Raw genomic sequence first — 18,064 nt, 5'->3', positions numbered from 1 at the left:
TTTATATGTTTAAATATCAAAACGAGGCACAGGTGTTTTTATATTGCTGTATTTCTGAAAAATAAATTCCATGACTTCCATGTTATATGCCTGATAAAGCAGCGTGTGAGCGTACCAGCTCTGCTTTGTTTACAACTGTTACTGGGGAAACCTCTATTTCTCGCCCTTTATGTCTATGCTTTAAAACATCTCCTGCTGGCAAAGAATGAATCTGCATTTTCATTAAGTCCGCCTGACCCACGCGGCAAACATATTTTGTTTGTTATCAAAAAATATCTACTCTAGAGCGACTTGGCTGTTGTTATTGATTCTATTTGGAAGTCAACCGGAAGTTAAGTTAGGTCCACAAAAGCGTGCATGCGCAGTAACGTTTGTTTGTTGCCGTTGAAACCGTCTATACAGAATCCTTTGTGGAATGGAAAGGTTCCATTGATGTTAAAGGTTCTTCATAAAATCGCAAGTGTAAGAAATGCAGACCCAAGTTCCTTTTTTTTACTTTGATTAAAAAGAGCATCATACAATAGCAGCTAAATATAAAGAGACAAAAATTATATGTTATATATAGACCTATTATATGTGCTTGCATGTGTTAATGTTTTTTTCTGTCCTTTTTGTCTCTGTTGTGTGTGTGTGTGTGTGTGTGTGTGTGTATGTGTGTGCATGTGCTTGCTGTTCAAGGTATTTAGCAAAAAATTTGCAAAGTTTCTCTATAAATTTAAGAGCTCCACAATTTATCATGTTTATATATAGTGGCTTGCCTGCCCTTTTTTGAAGCAGCTTGAAATTCGCAATAAATAAAATAAAGGAGCGTATTGATATATATTTGCTACAATCCCTGTCAACATGAACCAAACACAGCTTTAGTAAAGTTCTCAAAGTTTCTTATGTAATATGACAAGTCCTCTCTTCTCTTTCATATAATTTTAATGTATAAAATAAGATTTTGTTAATTAGATTAAAGGGATAGTTCACCCAAAAATGAAAATTCTGCCATCATTTAGGCTACTCTTTCCCTCCGGTCCTTCCAAACTTGTATGATTTTTTTTTTTTATGGAACACTGTAGAAGATATTTTTTGGGGAACTATCCCTTTAAGGTCAAAACATTTTACCTTGAAACTCCAACCTCAATTGACTCCTTAATTGACTTGTGGTCTGGTTGTTGAAATGTATTATACTATAGGATTTAAATTAATCATTATGTGGCATTCCCCCCCTGATAAAAGGTGCAGCTGGTTATGATCATTGTGTATTTGTCATTCTGGATCCAGTAAACACCATTTGTTACAATCACACGTCAAGATGGAACACCCTGAAACAGTTCAGTAAAGAGTCAGGAACAAACACACTACATATACACACTAGTGCAAACATAACCATCACACACTGAATATCATAAATATCCATATCAATCACTGAGGTTTGTCAGAAGCAGATAATAAGGCAAAATATAGTTCATCCAAAAAATACAATTTTGGCATCATTTATTCACCCTCAAGTTGTTCTAGACCAGCAGAAGGAAGTCAAACAGACAAAATAATGAAAAATTGTTAAATTTTAGGTCAACTGTCCCTTTAAGTTAATTCAGAAGAAAATCTTTATAGGATAAAGATCTTCCAACATAATAAAAAGTAAAAAAAAAGAAAAGAAAATCACATGAGAAAATCATGTTTTTAACATTCCTGTTTTTATTTTACCACTGTTGGCCAGCAATGGGTGTCACTGTGGTAGAGTGTGGGGATGATTTCCAAATTATATCCTTTACACACCCCCGTTCTGGACTATCATTGGTATAATCCAATGTGGAATGGGTCAGCTAGCATCCTTCCGTGCCAGTGGAGGTACGCAGGACACCATCACAGAAGCACCCCACCCTTAGAGTAAAAATAGACACTTAGTGTCACTGAGCCAAATGTCTCTTGCTGGTTCCTTTCAGGACGCTTCTTTGAAGGGAGCAGAGGGAAGAGATGCAGAAACGAGACAGGCTTTTAAGTACTAATACATGGCTAGAACATGTCATGCATGGGGCAAATGGGGTAAAGAAAGAAACAAGGAACGGAAGGATGATGAAGCAGTCAGTCAACACATCTGTGATGCTAGATTAGCTAAACACCATGAAGAACACTATTTGAGATTTATAATAACTTCATCTTCATCATTATCAGCAGAAGAATTACCATCAGTGTTGTTGATGTCTTCAGCAAAGCTTTTAAAGACACTCTTTTCCTTCCATAAAATGTACATAAAATTAAAGAATAGCAACCTTCAAGCACATCAGTCAATTCTTGAACAATTGAAAGTCTATATTCAGAAAGCGACAATTAAAAACAAGAGGCACTTTTTGAACAACTGTAACTGAATCACTGAATCCTTTTTGTGAATATTGGACACAAACTGTTCAAGTTTCTGTTGAAGGTCATTGTCATTGGCTCCACTGTCTTCATTTTCCTCTCTGATAGGTTCCTGTGCTTGTCTGTTGAGAGTCCAGAGAGCACTGGCGTTTGCTGCTCTTCTCGTCTGGTGCATGTTCCCATTGCTTGCAGCAACCAATCACTGCAGCAGTCTTTCAAAAGTGCTTGCGAAGTTTGTTGGGCTTTGTTCTTACACCTTACTCCATGTTTCTGCTCTGCATTCAGGTGCACGGGAGAGCGCCAGTGTTCCGTTTCCCAGAGTTCCATGTTGCTGCAGCCTCAACATTCTGAAAAACACAGAAATTAGTTGCAAGTTGTTGCATATTCTAATACAAATGAGTGGCAGTGATATTACCTTTATAGTTATTGATAACTTTTTGAATTAGATTTTATTTTTAGATTTTCATATTTAAATTTTAGTTACAGTTTTATTAATTTTGTGGTGTTTTTAGATTAGTTTGCATGTACTTTTTAGATTTTAGCTTATATTTTATTAACTTTATAATAAACCTGATCAGGGGAGATTCAGGGGAGAGGCTGTTACATTTTGATGTCTGCAATAAATAAATCTGCAGTCTAAGAATAAATTAAACTGAAACTCTGGCCGAGAGGTCTTGTTACCTCACACTGTTCAGTGATTTGTGCAACTGCAAGAAAATCAATAGAGATGTTCTATTGCAGCTGTTCTTCTCAGAATAACTATTTGTATATGCATCGTGACATCGAGTTGTATGTGGTTAAATGGCCTTAATGTCATGATGATGTATGAGACCATATTGCTCTGAAAATGTAAACGTGTTTATGAGAGGACTAACAATTATAAAAACAGAAGACATGTAGCATCTGCTGAGGATTACAGTAGATTTTAGGATCTAATGGATGGGATGTTGTATGTGTATGTAACATCTTCTTAATTTTTGCAAAAAATAAATAAAGTAACATGTCTATTAAAGCTTTGCATGAAACAACAAGTGAAATATCACACAAATCCAATATCAACAGTATGTTATTAAAAATGTTACAAAAAATGTTATTTAGTTGTAACTGAAGGGAAGTAAACAAAATTATGACTGATGACCTGAAAATTGGCCAATGTTCCTTTTCCTTGTTGCTCTCAATTTTGTAGTCTTGGCTCTAATTGTAAAACGCTTGCCCCCCTCCACCTCTGCCCTCACTGCGCACAGCTATATTTACTCCCTCCAGAACAAGTCATTCCAACCAGAGCACAAAGAGATTCAATCAGAAAGAGAGAGAGGAAAAGGCAGAAATCAGATGAGCATCTACACCAACATTTGGCAATGCAGCAACTAAGACACAAATTATGCTGGTGACAGGTCATAGTAGCCTTTTCAACAGCAAAAGAAAACATTGATATTTTGTTATACTACTTACTGTGTGTCCAATATAAATTATTAGTTGTGTTGCGATAACCTTTATGCAGAAGAATAAAAAATAAACACAGAAATAATCACTATGATACAATTACAATATGCATTATTATTATTTATTTGCACCTTTTTTTTCATTGCAATACATGTCTCTGTTTATAATCAATGGTGGCACTTCAATAACCGATGAAGTAGAAAAGTGTGCACACTGTTAAAAATTCCTCTCATCACAACACTATAGCTACTTTCTGCTAGTTTGGACATGACAGCTGCAGTGCTGCAGGTAGAAAGCCATTTCCTGCACTAAGAGCCGTGATGAGATGAGACCACAGATCCATCCATCCATCCATCCATCTCTCTCATTTCATCACGTATCCTGCCATCCGTACACTGATCAATTTAACAAAGCCTCTGGGACCATCTCTCTTTTCTTTCTCTTAGTCTTCCAGAACTAAATTATTAACTCTTTAATTCTTAAGTAATAAAATGGCATTAATGCCATTTTGGTGGATTTATGAAATACATAAAATTAAGACAAAAAATTGTCTGATAAAATATAGTTGTTAAACTTGTTTAATATGTCCATAATTATATATATTTACACACACACACTTTTTTTTTTTTTTTATAAATTGCATTTGGCCTGCTTTTTTAATCTAATGCAATGACACACTAGTTTTCAAAGGTTCGGGGTCCCTTATGCTTCATTAATTTGATGAAAAAATACAGCAATATTATGAATAATTATTACAATTATAATTAAAATTTTTAAGCTTTTGAAGAGTAGTATTTTAAAGGGAGGCCTAAGTTAAGATACTATTTAAGTTTAAGATAAGCTTAAGTTAAGATACTAAGATACTAATACTAAGCTTAAGATACTATTTGGGGCTGCTTGATATTAAAAAGAAAGCTTGAAAAAGTGAAGGGACTTGGAAGTTATATAATAATTAGTTTTGTCTTGTCAGGGTAGCTCATAAAGCTTGTCAGAAGCCCTGCAGCACTGAACCTGTCAACACACACACAGATAAGCACACACACCCCCACAGACATACATACACACTTGATGAATGACACCGACATCATTCACAAAACAGAAAGAAAGAGGCTCTCACATAGATCATATATTTTAAAAAAAACACACCGGGCAGAATCAGCCCAGGTATAAGTGAAAGTGCTGAGTATTTGTTTTTACATGCACTCACATGCAAACACACAGACACACACACACACAAAGTGCCGCCCCCTGGGTCACTGGATTTAATCTCCACTTTTTCTCATCTTGTTAATGATGATGAGATGCTGCAAGGTCATTTATCCCTCTGGAGGTTTAAAACACAGTGTGTGCTTCAGTGTTGGCGTGTCTGAGTGTTTGTTTGTGTGAGTTTCTGCGTATTAGCAAATGTAACCTTCCTGTTCCCTTTTAAATAAATAAAAAAAACTAAACATGCACTCAAAAACATAAACAAGACATTTTTAGAAAGTACGTGGACAGTAATTACAGAGGGAGGTGTAAGATGGAGAACATGCAGAAAGGAATAAGGGGTGAGCAATGCTGACGCACATGATGAAGTAAGCAGCTAGCTGATGTTTTTGCACATCTGTACGTCACTCCTCAAGCCTTTCGGTCACTGCATATTCAAACCAGAGGGAGGAAGAGAGCAAACCGAGAAAAAGAGACAGAAACAGATAAAACGCTGCATGGGGAGAACAAAGACAGCTGAAAGATTAAAAGAGTTGCAAAGAAAAGAAGCAAGGGTTGAAAGAGAATATAGAACAACACACAGAAAATGATGTGAAGAACCGAGGTTGAGCATCATTCTTCACTGTAAAGATAGTTAAGGCAAAAAAAGAAAATTCTGTTGTTATCTGCTTACCCTCATTATAAACAGGTGCTGTTTGCTGTTACTGTTTCTGAGGAACACAAAAGTAAGCTCTTGAACCAATGCTGTTTTGCCATCATTTTTGAATTTGGACATAAGCTAAACAAGAGCTTTGGTTATAGCTTAAAAATCCTATTTTTTCCAATGATGGCAAAGCTGAAATTTCAGCATTCATTACACTAGTCTTTAGTGTCACATGATCCTTCAGAATAGATTTTTTGGTGATCTTTGTCTTTGTCTTTGACAAGTTGACACTCTGAGCAGTGCAAACTGTGCAAACAACCAGATCACTGAGATAACAGCAGCTTCAGTGTGTGAGACTGCCACATTCAGACTGGGCAGAGACAGGTTGATTTAGTTAACTGAATGTATGGGAGTGTTACATAATTTACCCTGAGGCCCAGTCTGTTCTTTTAGCTCTCAACAAGCTTAAACCAGTCTTTGACAGCTACACTCACAGAAACTGTCTCACAAATCTACAATGTACAAATGTGTATACTGATCTACTGTATCTGCATGAATGAGCATGCACTCATACTATACTGTTAGATTATTGTGCCTCTGATTGGTATAATTAAGATTATGATAACATTCAATAATTTTAAAATGTTACATTCTAAAAATGTAATTCTAAAATCTACAATATCTAACAATATATAAAAACAAACAATATATTTAACAATATACTGCATTTTATAAAGAAAATCCATTTATAAAAATGTTATTTTATACAAGAGATAATACAACATATAATAAATAAAAAATATGTATTGCTAAAAACAGTAATAGTTAATATTAGAATACATTTAATAATAATATAAGAAATGTTTATTTGTTATATTATCTACTGTATATTAAAATCTTTTAATATTTAATAATAATTATTATTATTAACAACAACAAAAATAATAATAAAGTAATAAATGATCAAATTAATTGCAAATGATCAGTTTGGATGCTCTTCTGTGATACTAAAAGTACTTTAGTACTTTTCTTGTCTCTCTCTCTTTCTCTCTCTTTCTCTCTCACTCACACACACACACACACACACACACACACACACACACACACACACACACACACACACACACACACACACACACACATTAAACTCCTGACCGTGGGAAAAACTTTAATCAGAGATACAGACTTTAATCAGTTTTGTTTCCCAAAGGCCCTGTAAAGCTTTTTACACACAAGTCTAGTTAACAGTGGAATTGAACAACAAGGAAAAGTGTATAGTGTGTGTGTGTGTGTGTGTGTGTGTGTGTGTGAGTGTTTGGTGTTTACATTTGTGTGTTTGTGCAGAGAAAGCCAGATCCCATCCCTGGAGGGTAAGCACACGTTTGAGAAGGGCGGTCATGGCCAAAGACAGAATTGAGCAACTGAACTCTTAAACAGAATTAGAAACATTAAGCAATATCAAACATTGCAAAAGAACATAAAAAACTGTTTAAGTAAAAGAGGGTCAATGTACTTACTGCACATGAATTTTAATGTTCATAACAAAAAGTTCCAACCTTATTGCTGAAAAAAAAAACTGCCTAAGATGGTTTGCTGGTTTTTGTTGTTTTTTAAAGCCAGCCCGAGCTGGTCTTCCACTGATTTAAAAGCACTCCCAGCTTGAGAGACTAGCTAAGCTTTTAAGGCTGTAAGCATTCATTCTGTGCACTTAAATGACACAAAATAAATGCTAAGTTAATTAATGCCCAGTCAATTAAATTGTTTTAAAATGAATGTATCTTATTAAATGTTCAGGAAAAAAAAGAGTAATAGTGTATATAATAACTTGTAAAAAATGTTTTTTTTTAGTAATGTTTCTTTAAATGACACTTATTGTGTAGGTGAGTATAATCTAATTAGTGCTCTTTTATAGACCTTTAAACCCACACTCAGACACACAAACACAAATAATCTAAGACCGGAAGTCTAACCAATGCTTTAAGCCATTTAACAAGATTAAGAAAATATAAAGAGAAGGGTATGTGAGCTGATCTTCCAGATCATTGCTGAAATCCCATTGACTGCTGAATCAGCTTGTTCCTGCAAGAACACCTTTAATGGAAGAACAACCTACTGTATGGTGCAAAACAGACCCACACACGCTACTGTTCAAAGGTTTGGGGTCAGTAAGATTTTTTTTTTTTTATAAAGGAAATTTATACTTTTATTCAGCAAGTATGCATTAAATTTACCAAAAGTGACGGTAAAGTCATCTACAATGTAACAAAATAAATAAATATAAAATATAAGTATAGTACTTTTTTAAAAAAAATATTGTAACTGCTTTTTAATATTTAAACTGCTGTTCTTTTGAACATTCTAATAATCAAATAGTATTGAAAATAAACACAAAAATATTAAGCACCTGTTGTCAACTGATAATAATAAGAAATGTTTTTGAGCAGCTAATCTGCATATTAAAATGCTTTCTGAAGGACCATGTGACACTGAAGACTGGAGTAATGACTGCTGAAAATTCAGCTTTGACCACAGAAATCCATTACATTTTAAAATATATTTTAATTTGGAATATTTCATAATATTACTGTGTTTTAATCTGTATTTTCCAGTAGTGTAGATAGATAGATAGGTTGTTTATTTAGCCACACGACAATGCCGGTGGAATTTGTTTTCGGTACAGTATGTTTAAGCTCTACATCATCATACATTACAAACAACAAATAGACAATACACTTCACAACATGTAACAATACAAGATACAGTGGGTACATGACCATGCGTAGTGTATGAGAGGAAAAACTAAACTAAAGAGAGGAATTCAGAGTCCTGATGGCTATGGGGAAAAGCTGTTTGTGAAGCGTTTGGTCTTGGTAGAGAGTGACCTGTAGCGCCTCCCTGAGGGAAGGAGCTGAAAAAGGTGTGTGACGAGTGGGGCGGGGCCGAGAGACGTGGGAACAGGAGCGAGACCAGGGAAGTGACCTGGTCTGGTCCTCTCTCGTCCTTCACTGTCGTCGCTCCAGTTTTATATCCTTCCATCTCCTGCGTGGGACTCGAGACCGGTGGGTCCAACAGGTTCATCTCCAATCACTCCACCGACCTCGCTCCTGTTCCCACGTCTCTCGGCCCCGCCCCACTCGTCACAAGGTGGTTTGCTGGATGTGAGGGGTCAGAGATGATTTTCTTTGCCCGCTTTACAGTCCGATATGTATAGAGGGAATCAACTGAAGGCAGTGGTTTCCCTATGATCTTGGATGCGTTGTTGACATTCTGCTGTAGTTTTTTCTTTGTTTGGCTGTCTGTGCTACCATACCATACTGTTATTGATGATGTAATGATGGACTCGATGATAGCGGAATAGAACAAAACAGAACAGAACAGAGCTGATTTCTGATCCGGTATTTTTTAAGCTGTCTGAGGAAGTAAAGTCTTTGTTGAGCCTTTGCAATGATATGATTAGTGTTAGTTGTCAACTTCAGGTTATTGCTAATGTGTGTTCCTAGGAATTTAAAGGAGTCAGTGATGGTGATTGAATTGCCATTTACTTGTATTGGTGTTTTAGGAAATGGTCTACGTCTAAAGTCAACAATGAGTTCCTGGGTTTTGGCTGTGTTGAGCTGGAGGTCATTGTTCAAACACCACTTTACAGCTTGGTCCACCAACATGCGGTACTGTGAAGTGTAAATACAAACTAGGAATAGGTCATCAAATTTTTTTTAGTGGTTTTATTTATAACTGTGGTGATTATAGTATCATTCCTGTAGCTTTTAGATAGTGTGCACTGTAAAACTTGCATGTGCTTTACATTTACTGCAAGAGCATTCACTCTGAAACCATTTATGCATTTTTAAGGCAGTGTATCAAATGATTATTAGTTAAATACTTAAATGCATTGTTTTCTGTTCTGTTACACTCTGTCTAGTTGTTGCAAGAATGTGCCTTATCAAGTCACCGGAAGAACTTGTCTGATTGGGATCATGTAAACCCAAAAACAGTATGATTATACAGACTTCCTTAATAGAGATTAGTCTACATCACTTCTTGTCCTTCATTCAACCCACCCAACAAGTCAGTTTTAAACGTGTCCCTAATGCTAAGACACTTACGTCTACAACTACAGAATGTAAGAGATCTACTGTATTTTTACACTCAGGGTGTGTGAAACTCGACAAAAGTGCTTACTGAATAATGCCATGAGCTGAGGAGAGATGTTACTAAGAAAAGAAGAACAGCACTAAACACACACCATAACATTGGATCGAATGGGTAATGGGAGTGGGTCTTTCCATTACCTTTTATCCTGTGCAACTAGATCTGAAGAAGACCGTGTTTACTCCAGTTTCAGCAAACACACACACACACACAGAAATATGCTCACTTTTCTACATGCCCACAGGTTTTAGAGAGAGGTGCAGTCATTGTCCTGTACCCATAACATCAAGCCTAGATAGAAAGAGAGAAAAAAGCCCTGACAGGCCCATGAGCCTTTATTCCTCCTTTCCTTCTCTTATCTGCCCATCGTTCTGTCTTGCCTGTCTCAGCTGACACCATCACTCTCAATGGAATGAGGCTTGTCAGATCTGAGATGAAGAGATTATTCACACACACACACACACACAACACACATACGCTCACACAAGCACTTAATGGAAATGTACTGCACCTCTCTGAGATTATGATGATCGGTCGATTTGAAAATGTCAGCTGATTTATAAACAACGCTCAAGACAGACGCTCTCACTATATCTTGCAATAACATTTCATGTATTTTAAATTTACGATACATGTTTTTGTATTTGTAGCAGTCATGAATTAACACACAAGTTATAACTCTAATTTAAATATACATTTCCTGGAGTAGTTAACACTACCAAAGTTAGATTGAACTCCATCAATGTTAAACTAAAACTGCCAAGTTTGCTGTACAATTGTATAAAAATTAGGCTTTTCTATTATTCTTATAAGTTTATTCTAAAATTCTAATGAAAAAAAAAATGCATATAAAAACGGTTTCCTTTTTTACAACACAAGCTACAGCTCAAGCTCTGTTTTAAATATAATTTCCTTGGAGTAAAATTAACAACATAAAAGTCAAATTTAATTCCATCAGTGTTGAATTAACATGGCAAAGTTTTTATAATTTCTAGCTTTTATTGAAAATTATGCTTAAGCCTTAAACAAATATTTTTGTAACAAACAAACTTGTTTTTGTAAGCAAGTTAATGTTTAACAAAAAATATAAATGCATTTAATTTCTGACACAAATAAAAATTATTTTCCTAAAAACACATTGAAATGTTTTTGTGGCGAAGCCAGTGAAAATATTGGCAAAAAGAAATCTGAACTACTGACCAGATGAGGTAAGCAGAAATAATACTGAAGAAAATTGCCATTGGAAAAAAGTGGACAAAAATAGACAAGATGTTCTGAAACAACTTGGGCAAGAACTCTCTGTGAGGTCAGAGAGGAAGACAAACCGAGGCATGGTCATATGCGTCTCTATGGCAACCGTGTGTATCTCTGTTCCTTTGACGCAATAAAATGGCAGATCCAACTCGACAACACTCTCGTTCTTTCTCTCTGGCTCCACATCGAAATACTGGCTCCTTGCTGCCCGTGTTGTGAGTCATTGTTTGGCCTTGGTCTATGCTGTGCAATAGGACTATTGAGATAAAACTGATTGAGTATCACATGGGTAAATTCTGTAGGTAAAGTGCAACAGGACTTTCAAATGCATATTAAGTTGAAGAATATGCATTTGAACATCTTCTCACAGGGTAAGGGTAAATGATATGATTCTTCCGTGTGTGCTCAGGTAGTTTCAATCGCTCATTCACTCAAATGTGAATTCTTGGTTGATGCAAGCGAGTACATGGGCCTGTTGCTCAAAATTATTGTGTTTTTGCATTACTGTAGTAGAAAACCTCAGAGAGCTCAGTTACCTGTGCATTTAATTTGGATGTGTTATTAACAGTTCAATTTTTTCAAACAAATTTGCTCAGAAAGATTATATTCAACCTGTTGCGCCCCATGTGAAAATAGCTGAGAATGCAATGTGACATATTTTGCATGAATGCATAAAATAAAGCTTGCATATCAAAAAGCCTTTGCCATCACATCCTTACATATATATTTTTTAGGCTTAAATCTCACTCTCCTTTCCCCCACTGTTGCTCTGTGTAAAATAGGGATTGAGTTGTCTATTTATCCTTTACGCACGGATATCCTCACATTTCCTCTCTCTCAGTGCAGTCAATAGGAGATAAAGCGTCAAAAGACAGTAGCCCTGGGCTCTAACTGATGCTACTCTCACACACACACAAATCGTGCAGTAAACTGGGTACTTGTATAAAACATTTACTGCCGGGCACGCATCCAGACACACACTTCTATGTTCCAGGCACAATCTATGTGTGCCGGTATAAATTCTATCCTGTTCGTTTTATTCTGCTGCACACCCTGATGCTAAAAAACTGCAACTCTACAGTCACTTCTGCTGAGTTAAACAGACCTGCCGGAGAGACGAGCGGAGGCACAAAGCAGTCATGCGGGTGGAGCAGGGGGAGGACCATAGCACCTAGCCTCTAGGATTGTGGGTATAGCTGCAGGTGGAGCGGTGTCAGTATTACTGACAGATGTAGCGACTTTAATCACTGTCTGAGCAGATGCAATAGTACATAGACAAACATTACATAACCACATCACTGGAATTAACAAAACATATATATATATACACACACACACACACACACAGTTGTGATCAAAATGTAACAGTCCCTTTGCAGTATCTGCAAAATGTTAATTATTTTACTAAAATAAGAAGGATCTTACCAAATGCATGTTATTTTTTAGGTTCAAACGGTCACTGATGCTCCAGAAGGAAAAACAATGCATTAAGTGGTTGTAAACTTTGTAAACAGAACAAATATGTGTACATTTTTCCTATTTTGCCTATACTTATATATATTTCTTCATTTAGTACCACCCTGCAGAAGCTATAGAAGCACTTACTTGTTTCCCAGAAGTAGGCATGTGACAGTATCAAATTTTCATGTTGAGATGAATTGCTAATGCTTTTATCACGGTACACGGAATTATTATGATAATGAAATTTAGTTGCAAAAAAAAAAGTGTTGCCACAAAGTATAACAGGTTTTATAACAAAAAGAAACTGAACATATAAATATGATAAAGCAATACACAAAAAATGTATAAAGTAAATAATGTCACACAGATTAAAGTACAAAAGAATTATAAACACCAATAGGTAACACCTTAAAATAAGATCTCATTAGTTAATCTTAGTTAATGCACTAACATTAACAATGAGCAATAGGTACATTTGCAACAGAAGTTATTAGTCTTTGTTATAAAATATACAACTCTTAATTCATGTTAGATCAAGTTCATTAAATAACACAGTAGCAACTTTTGATTTTAACAACGTGTTATTAACTATTGAAATGAACTATGATTAATGAATGTTTAGAAGAATTTTCCACTGGCATTTCATGTTAACTAAGTGCATACGTGTGCAAAAGTCAGTTAGCATTTAATATATTAACATATTTGCAGCAAATGGCCGAGGATATTACACACACACACACACACACACAAACATCTGTGTGATGGTCTATAGACTGATAAGGGATAGCGTTGTAGGTTTTGTAAATCACGTCAACAGTTCTTAAATCTGAATCCTTCGTCAGAAAGTTCAGTCTCTAATCACTAAAACCAAGCGGGACAAGCAGCCACCAGATATACAGAAACACACACTCACACACACTCACACAGTTACCTGGACTGTAAGGAGATGTGAAACTTTAGTCTTTTGAATTGGGATTGCTGAGCCCTTTCACTTCACTCACACACACAAACACCTAATTCAGTACTTAAATCTCAAGTGTGTCATTTCTGCACCACCAGTAGTAACAAACAAAATGCAAATAATTTAATGTAATGTTATTTGTAATTGAATGTCATTTATTCCTTTAATGGCATGGGAAAATATTCAGCATCATTACTCCAGTCTTCAGAGCCACATGTTTCTTCAGAAGTCATTGTAATATGCTGATTTACAAATTACATATCAATGCTGAAAACAGTTGTGATGCTTTTGTTGATTCTTTTATTAAAATGTCTTTACTGTAACATTATAAATGTCTTTTTTATACTGTCATTTTTGATTAAATTAATGCATCCATGTAGAATAAAAGTATTAATTGCTTAAAAAAAATAACAATCCCAAACATTTGAATGGTAGTATATAATAAAAAAGGTTAAAAATATAGGGATAAAAAAAAAAAAGTTCTGGCTTCATTTACCCTCACCTCTATGAATTTCTTTACTTCTGAACACAAAAAACGATGTTATACAGAATGACAGCCTCAGTCATTCTTTTTCATTGTATGGAAAAAAAGATGCGAGTGATTGGTGACTGAGGCTGTCAGTGCCTAGCATTCTGTCTAACATCTCTTTTGTGTTGTGCACAGAAGAAAGAACGTCATATGGGTTTGGAACAACACAAGGGTGAATAAATGATGATTTTTACATACAAAAAAATACAACACTTTAAAAAACCTCAAGTTCTAAAAGCTGTTATATTTTATATAGCTGTTATATACATCAACACTCAAATTCCCATTCACCTTTCTATTCAAAGTATTCAAATCTAAGACTAACACATATTTATTTCAGCACAGCCCTGAGCAAAAGAGCAGCTATAGAGCCCAGGTGTAGGCTTTTCTACAGAAACAGACACCTTTGTTCATTTCTCTCAGCTAAATCTGTTCTACAAGGACATCCAATATTACTTTACCAAGCCCGTCCTACTTTCTGCCCTCCTGGACCAGTGCTACTTAACATCTATAGCTACAAAATATAGTACGTTTTAGCTAAAATTAATCAGACTAACTATAAACCTAGGGCACCTCACAGAGGTCAATGAAATCACAGGCATACAGTATATAATGAAATAAAATACTCTTTCCGTTGCGCAACAGCTTTTGCGTCAAAGCAGTGCAGACACATTTACAGCTGTTTGAGTAGCATATAATCCTATTCGGATTATTCAGTAGGAACTGCGCGTTCCAGAAGATCTGCCAGGCACATACGCTGTCCACTCTCCAACTGCAGAGGGTTTGTCGGGATATGGAATCCTGTGGGACCATACGTTACTCCATCCCATGGACGTGCATAAATAACCACAGATTACCTACTGTCAACTTTAATCCCTCTCAGTCTCTCGCTATATCTTTCTTTCCATCTCCTTTTCTATCATGTATACGCACACTTTCCATCTCTCGTGTTCGCTTTCTGGCTGACCACTATCAAACCAGCTGCAACCAGATTTGGTCCTTCAGGACTACTGGGATTGTGGAGCTCTGATTCAGTCTTTACAGACTGAATATTATGACAGCCCTCAGTAACAATAAACTAATCATTACAGATGAGATTATCAGTTATACGTAGGAACACAAATCATGTGTATGGGATGCTATAAATAAACTTGGAAAATGTTGACAGTGATAAACATCCTGGTAAGAATTGAGTGAGTCAGTTTTAAGATTCAAAAACACAGCTGTGTTTGGCCATTTCATGGATTTATACATTTAGCTGAAGTATCACTGACAGTTTCCAATGCAGAACTGCGAGGAAAAAATATAGGCAGATTTCTGGATCAGTGTCTGGTGTGTAGTGTTAAGAATCAATGTTTGTGTAAGTGGTATTATAAGTTATTCAAATGAATATTACATGCTCAAGAGAAGAAGTTACAATAAATTGACAGCATTTGTGTTAATTAACATTATACCACAGTTGCTGTTAACGTGTACTAAACCTATAAAATTGCTTTAAATATTCAGGCCTCTCAAAATGGGTATAGCCAAATGTTGTTGGGTGTGCATGCACTTTGTCAATGCAAAGCATAAATTAAGTCCAAAAGTAGCATTTACAAGTATGTATAGGTTTTAAGGCGCATGAGTGCACAACAGATAACATTCTTTGAATAAATAGATGTGTGTCTGAATGTGTGCAAATGTGTGCAGACTGTGGTGGAAATATACACTATGATCCAGTTAAGCAAAATCCCCATGAGTAGTAAAAAAAAGCCACTATTACCCAACAATATCAGAGTAGGGGACCATTACAAAATTACTGAAATTTTGCTGAAAAAATTGCTGAAGTGTCTCTGTGTTGTATTATGTGGTCATGGGTATTTGTGTGTGGGTTTAAGAGATAAAAAAAATTACCTGAGCTTCACTTCACCCATACCTCTCCATTTAGGTAAATGTTGTCTTGTGGTTATAATATGGATGAATGATCTTTCTCACTCTCTCTTGTTAACACACCTCCCTCTGTGTCAGCAGCTGCGCTGGTCTAAATCCACTACTCTCTACAACATACTGAGATACACGTGGCACTACCACACAGCAAAAAGAGCAGTCCTGCCAGAGCTTCAAACAGTCTCAGCGTGTGTATACGAGTACGTAGGTGTGTGTTTGAGAGACTTAAAAGCATAAATTAAGCGGCTGCCTTGCTGATAGCAGGTTATGTTCCCTCTCATGCACAAAAAAAAAAAAAGACATCTACGTATATTGCATCCTAAGTCAGATACATTATATTTCTCAGGCATTCATCTGCCATTTCTTTCACCCTTAACTTTCTCTCCCACAACTTTCCTTCCATTTCTTCCAATATCGCAACCTCTAACTCATCTCATTCTCTATTTTCTTTGACTTGCTAATGGGAGTTTTGATGTGGCCAGTGAGACCCAATCTGGAGTTCAGCCAGGGAAACTGTTTCATCGTTGTTCCCCAAAAGCACAGAAACCCATTACAAATGAACCCAGAAATGTTCATACGATTTCCTCAACTCCCACCAAACATGAAAACTTGACCTGACTCTAAGTTTCTCTCCACTATCTCTCGCTTTCCCACTTCCCATCTTTTCTCCATCTGCCATTCGCATACTGCCTGTCTGCATCTCACTTTCTCTCTTTCACTCCCATTGTGCCATCTCTTTCTCACCCTTGTACTATCTCTCCCTCCTCCTCTCACTTGCTTTAATCCTTTCCCAGATTGAAGGAGGGTGGGGGGGGGGGGCTTCCCATTCTACATTCTCTCCCAAAAATCTATTTTGTCTCTGCTCTCTTACACTACTCAGACATAAAAGTTTTATTAAAATGCAAGGGAAAAAAACAGTGCAAGGGAGCGATGAGTTCAAGCCTACTGGAGCTGGAACACACACGCAAGGGCACAGACACACAAACACACACACCGCAGCCAGGGAGGAAAGCCACGAACAAAGGGATCATTTATTACATGCAGAAAAGGGGGGTTTGCGGGTTGAGACCACGTTGGGCCAGCGCAGTGCTGGCCCCTTCTCAACATTCACAGCCAGCTCGCCGCATTCCCCCCCCAGTGCCGATGCCATGCTGTCCACTAAATGACTTGCTCAACCACTTAATGCTGCAAAAATAAGCCCATATCTTTCTCTCTTCATTCTCTAGGCTAGTTTTCAATTCAACTCTACACTCTTGTGACAATCTTATCATTTGATTTAAAAGCAGGCACAAAATCCGGGCCATCAACATTTTAGCAAGAAAATAAGAGAACGATAGTCAGATCAGAGATTTCTACAAACAACCACTTTAAGCTTTCTCTTTTTCTACAAGAGTCACTGTTTTCTTGCATAACATAAACTGAACATGAAGCTTCAGACATATGTGGTTAGCCTGCTCTGTCACTATTTGTATAAAAAGACAATTTATGCAAACATCCCCATCACTGAATGGCAATCCCAAATCTAGCCACAAACCAATATGTGCATTTAAAAGCATACAGAGGGAACTCAAAAAGACGGTAACTCAAACAGAATGAAAAGACTGTATTTAGCCATTTACCCTGTCATTGTAACCCTTCTATATACATAACTATTGACAAAGTCCTTTCAGGCAAGTCGTGCCACTCGGCCGCCATCTTGGCAACGCCTCCGGGCAGCTATTTCAGACTAACAAGAACAGGTTCCTATCTAAATGAATGGGCAGAGAGTCAGAAGTGCACTTTCATTGGTCACCGGGACATAAAAACAGCATGTATAGAAACAGCAGTAATACATGATAAAAATCGCTGAAAATTTTTTATGACTTTTCCCCACAAAAGGTTATACCTTTACTACGCATGCGCAAGGGTTCCACAACTGTACGTCAGTGGAACCAGGCGATAGGTTTAAATGTTTCCCGCCTTGACTGTTAAAAGCAGATGATTGGCTTTCCAGCAGGAGGGGCGGGACATGTGCACACAAATGCCATCTTTGCCGTTACCGGTTTTCCTTATATAGTTGTATTGATGATTGAGGAAGTGGCATGTCTCTTATAAACTGTCTCTGCTATTGAGGATGCTTTAATGTTTAAACTCAAAGATAAAC

At 36.6% G+C, this 18,064-nt stretch overlaps 1 protein-coding gene across 1 annotated transcript in view; it reads right to left on the bottom strand.

Annotated features, from left to right (window-relative positions):
• Nucleotides 1-1,234: 1,234 nt before the first annotated feature.
• The window catches only part of LOC132102952 (insulin receptor substrate 1-B-like), a 44,075-nt gene continuing 27,245 nt past the window's right edge, over nucleotides 1,235-18,064 (bottom strand). Inside the window, exon 3 of the mRNA XM_059507701.1 lies at nucleotides 1,235-2,696. Within this exon, the coding sequence (XP_059363684.1) occupies nucleotides 2,689-2,696 (8 nt within the window). The 3' untranslated portion in view covers nucleotides 1,235-2,688. The remainder of the gene's footprint in view (nucleotides 2,697-18,064) is intronic.

The sequence above is a fragment of the Carassius carassius genome, chromosome 2 (genome assembly GCF_963082965.1).
Source record: "Carassius carassius chromosome 2, fCarCar2.1, whole genome shotgun sequence".
NCBI lineage: Eukaryota > Metazoa > Chordata > Actinopteri > Cypriniformes > Cyprinidae > Carassius > Carassius carassius.
This window is presented reverse-complemented; position numbering and strand designations above follow the sequence as displayed.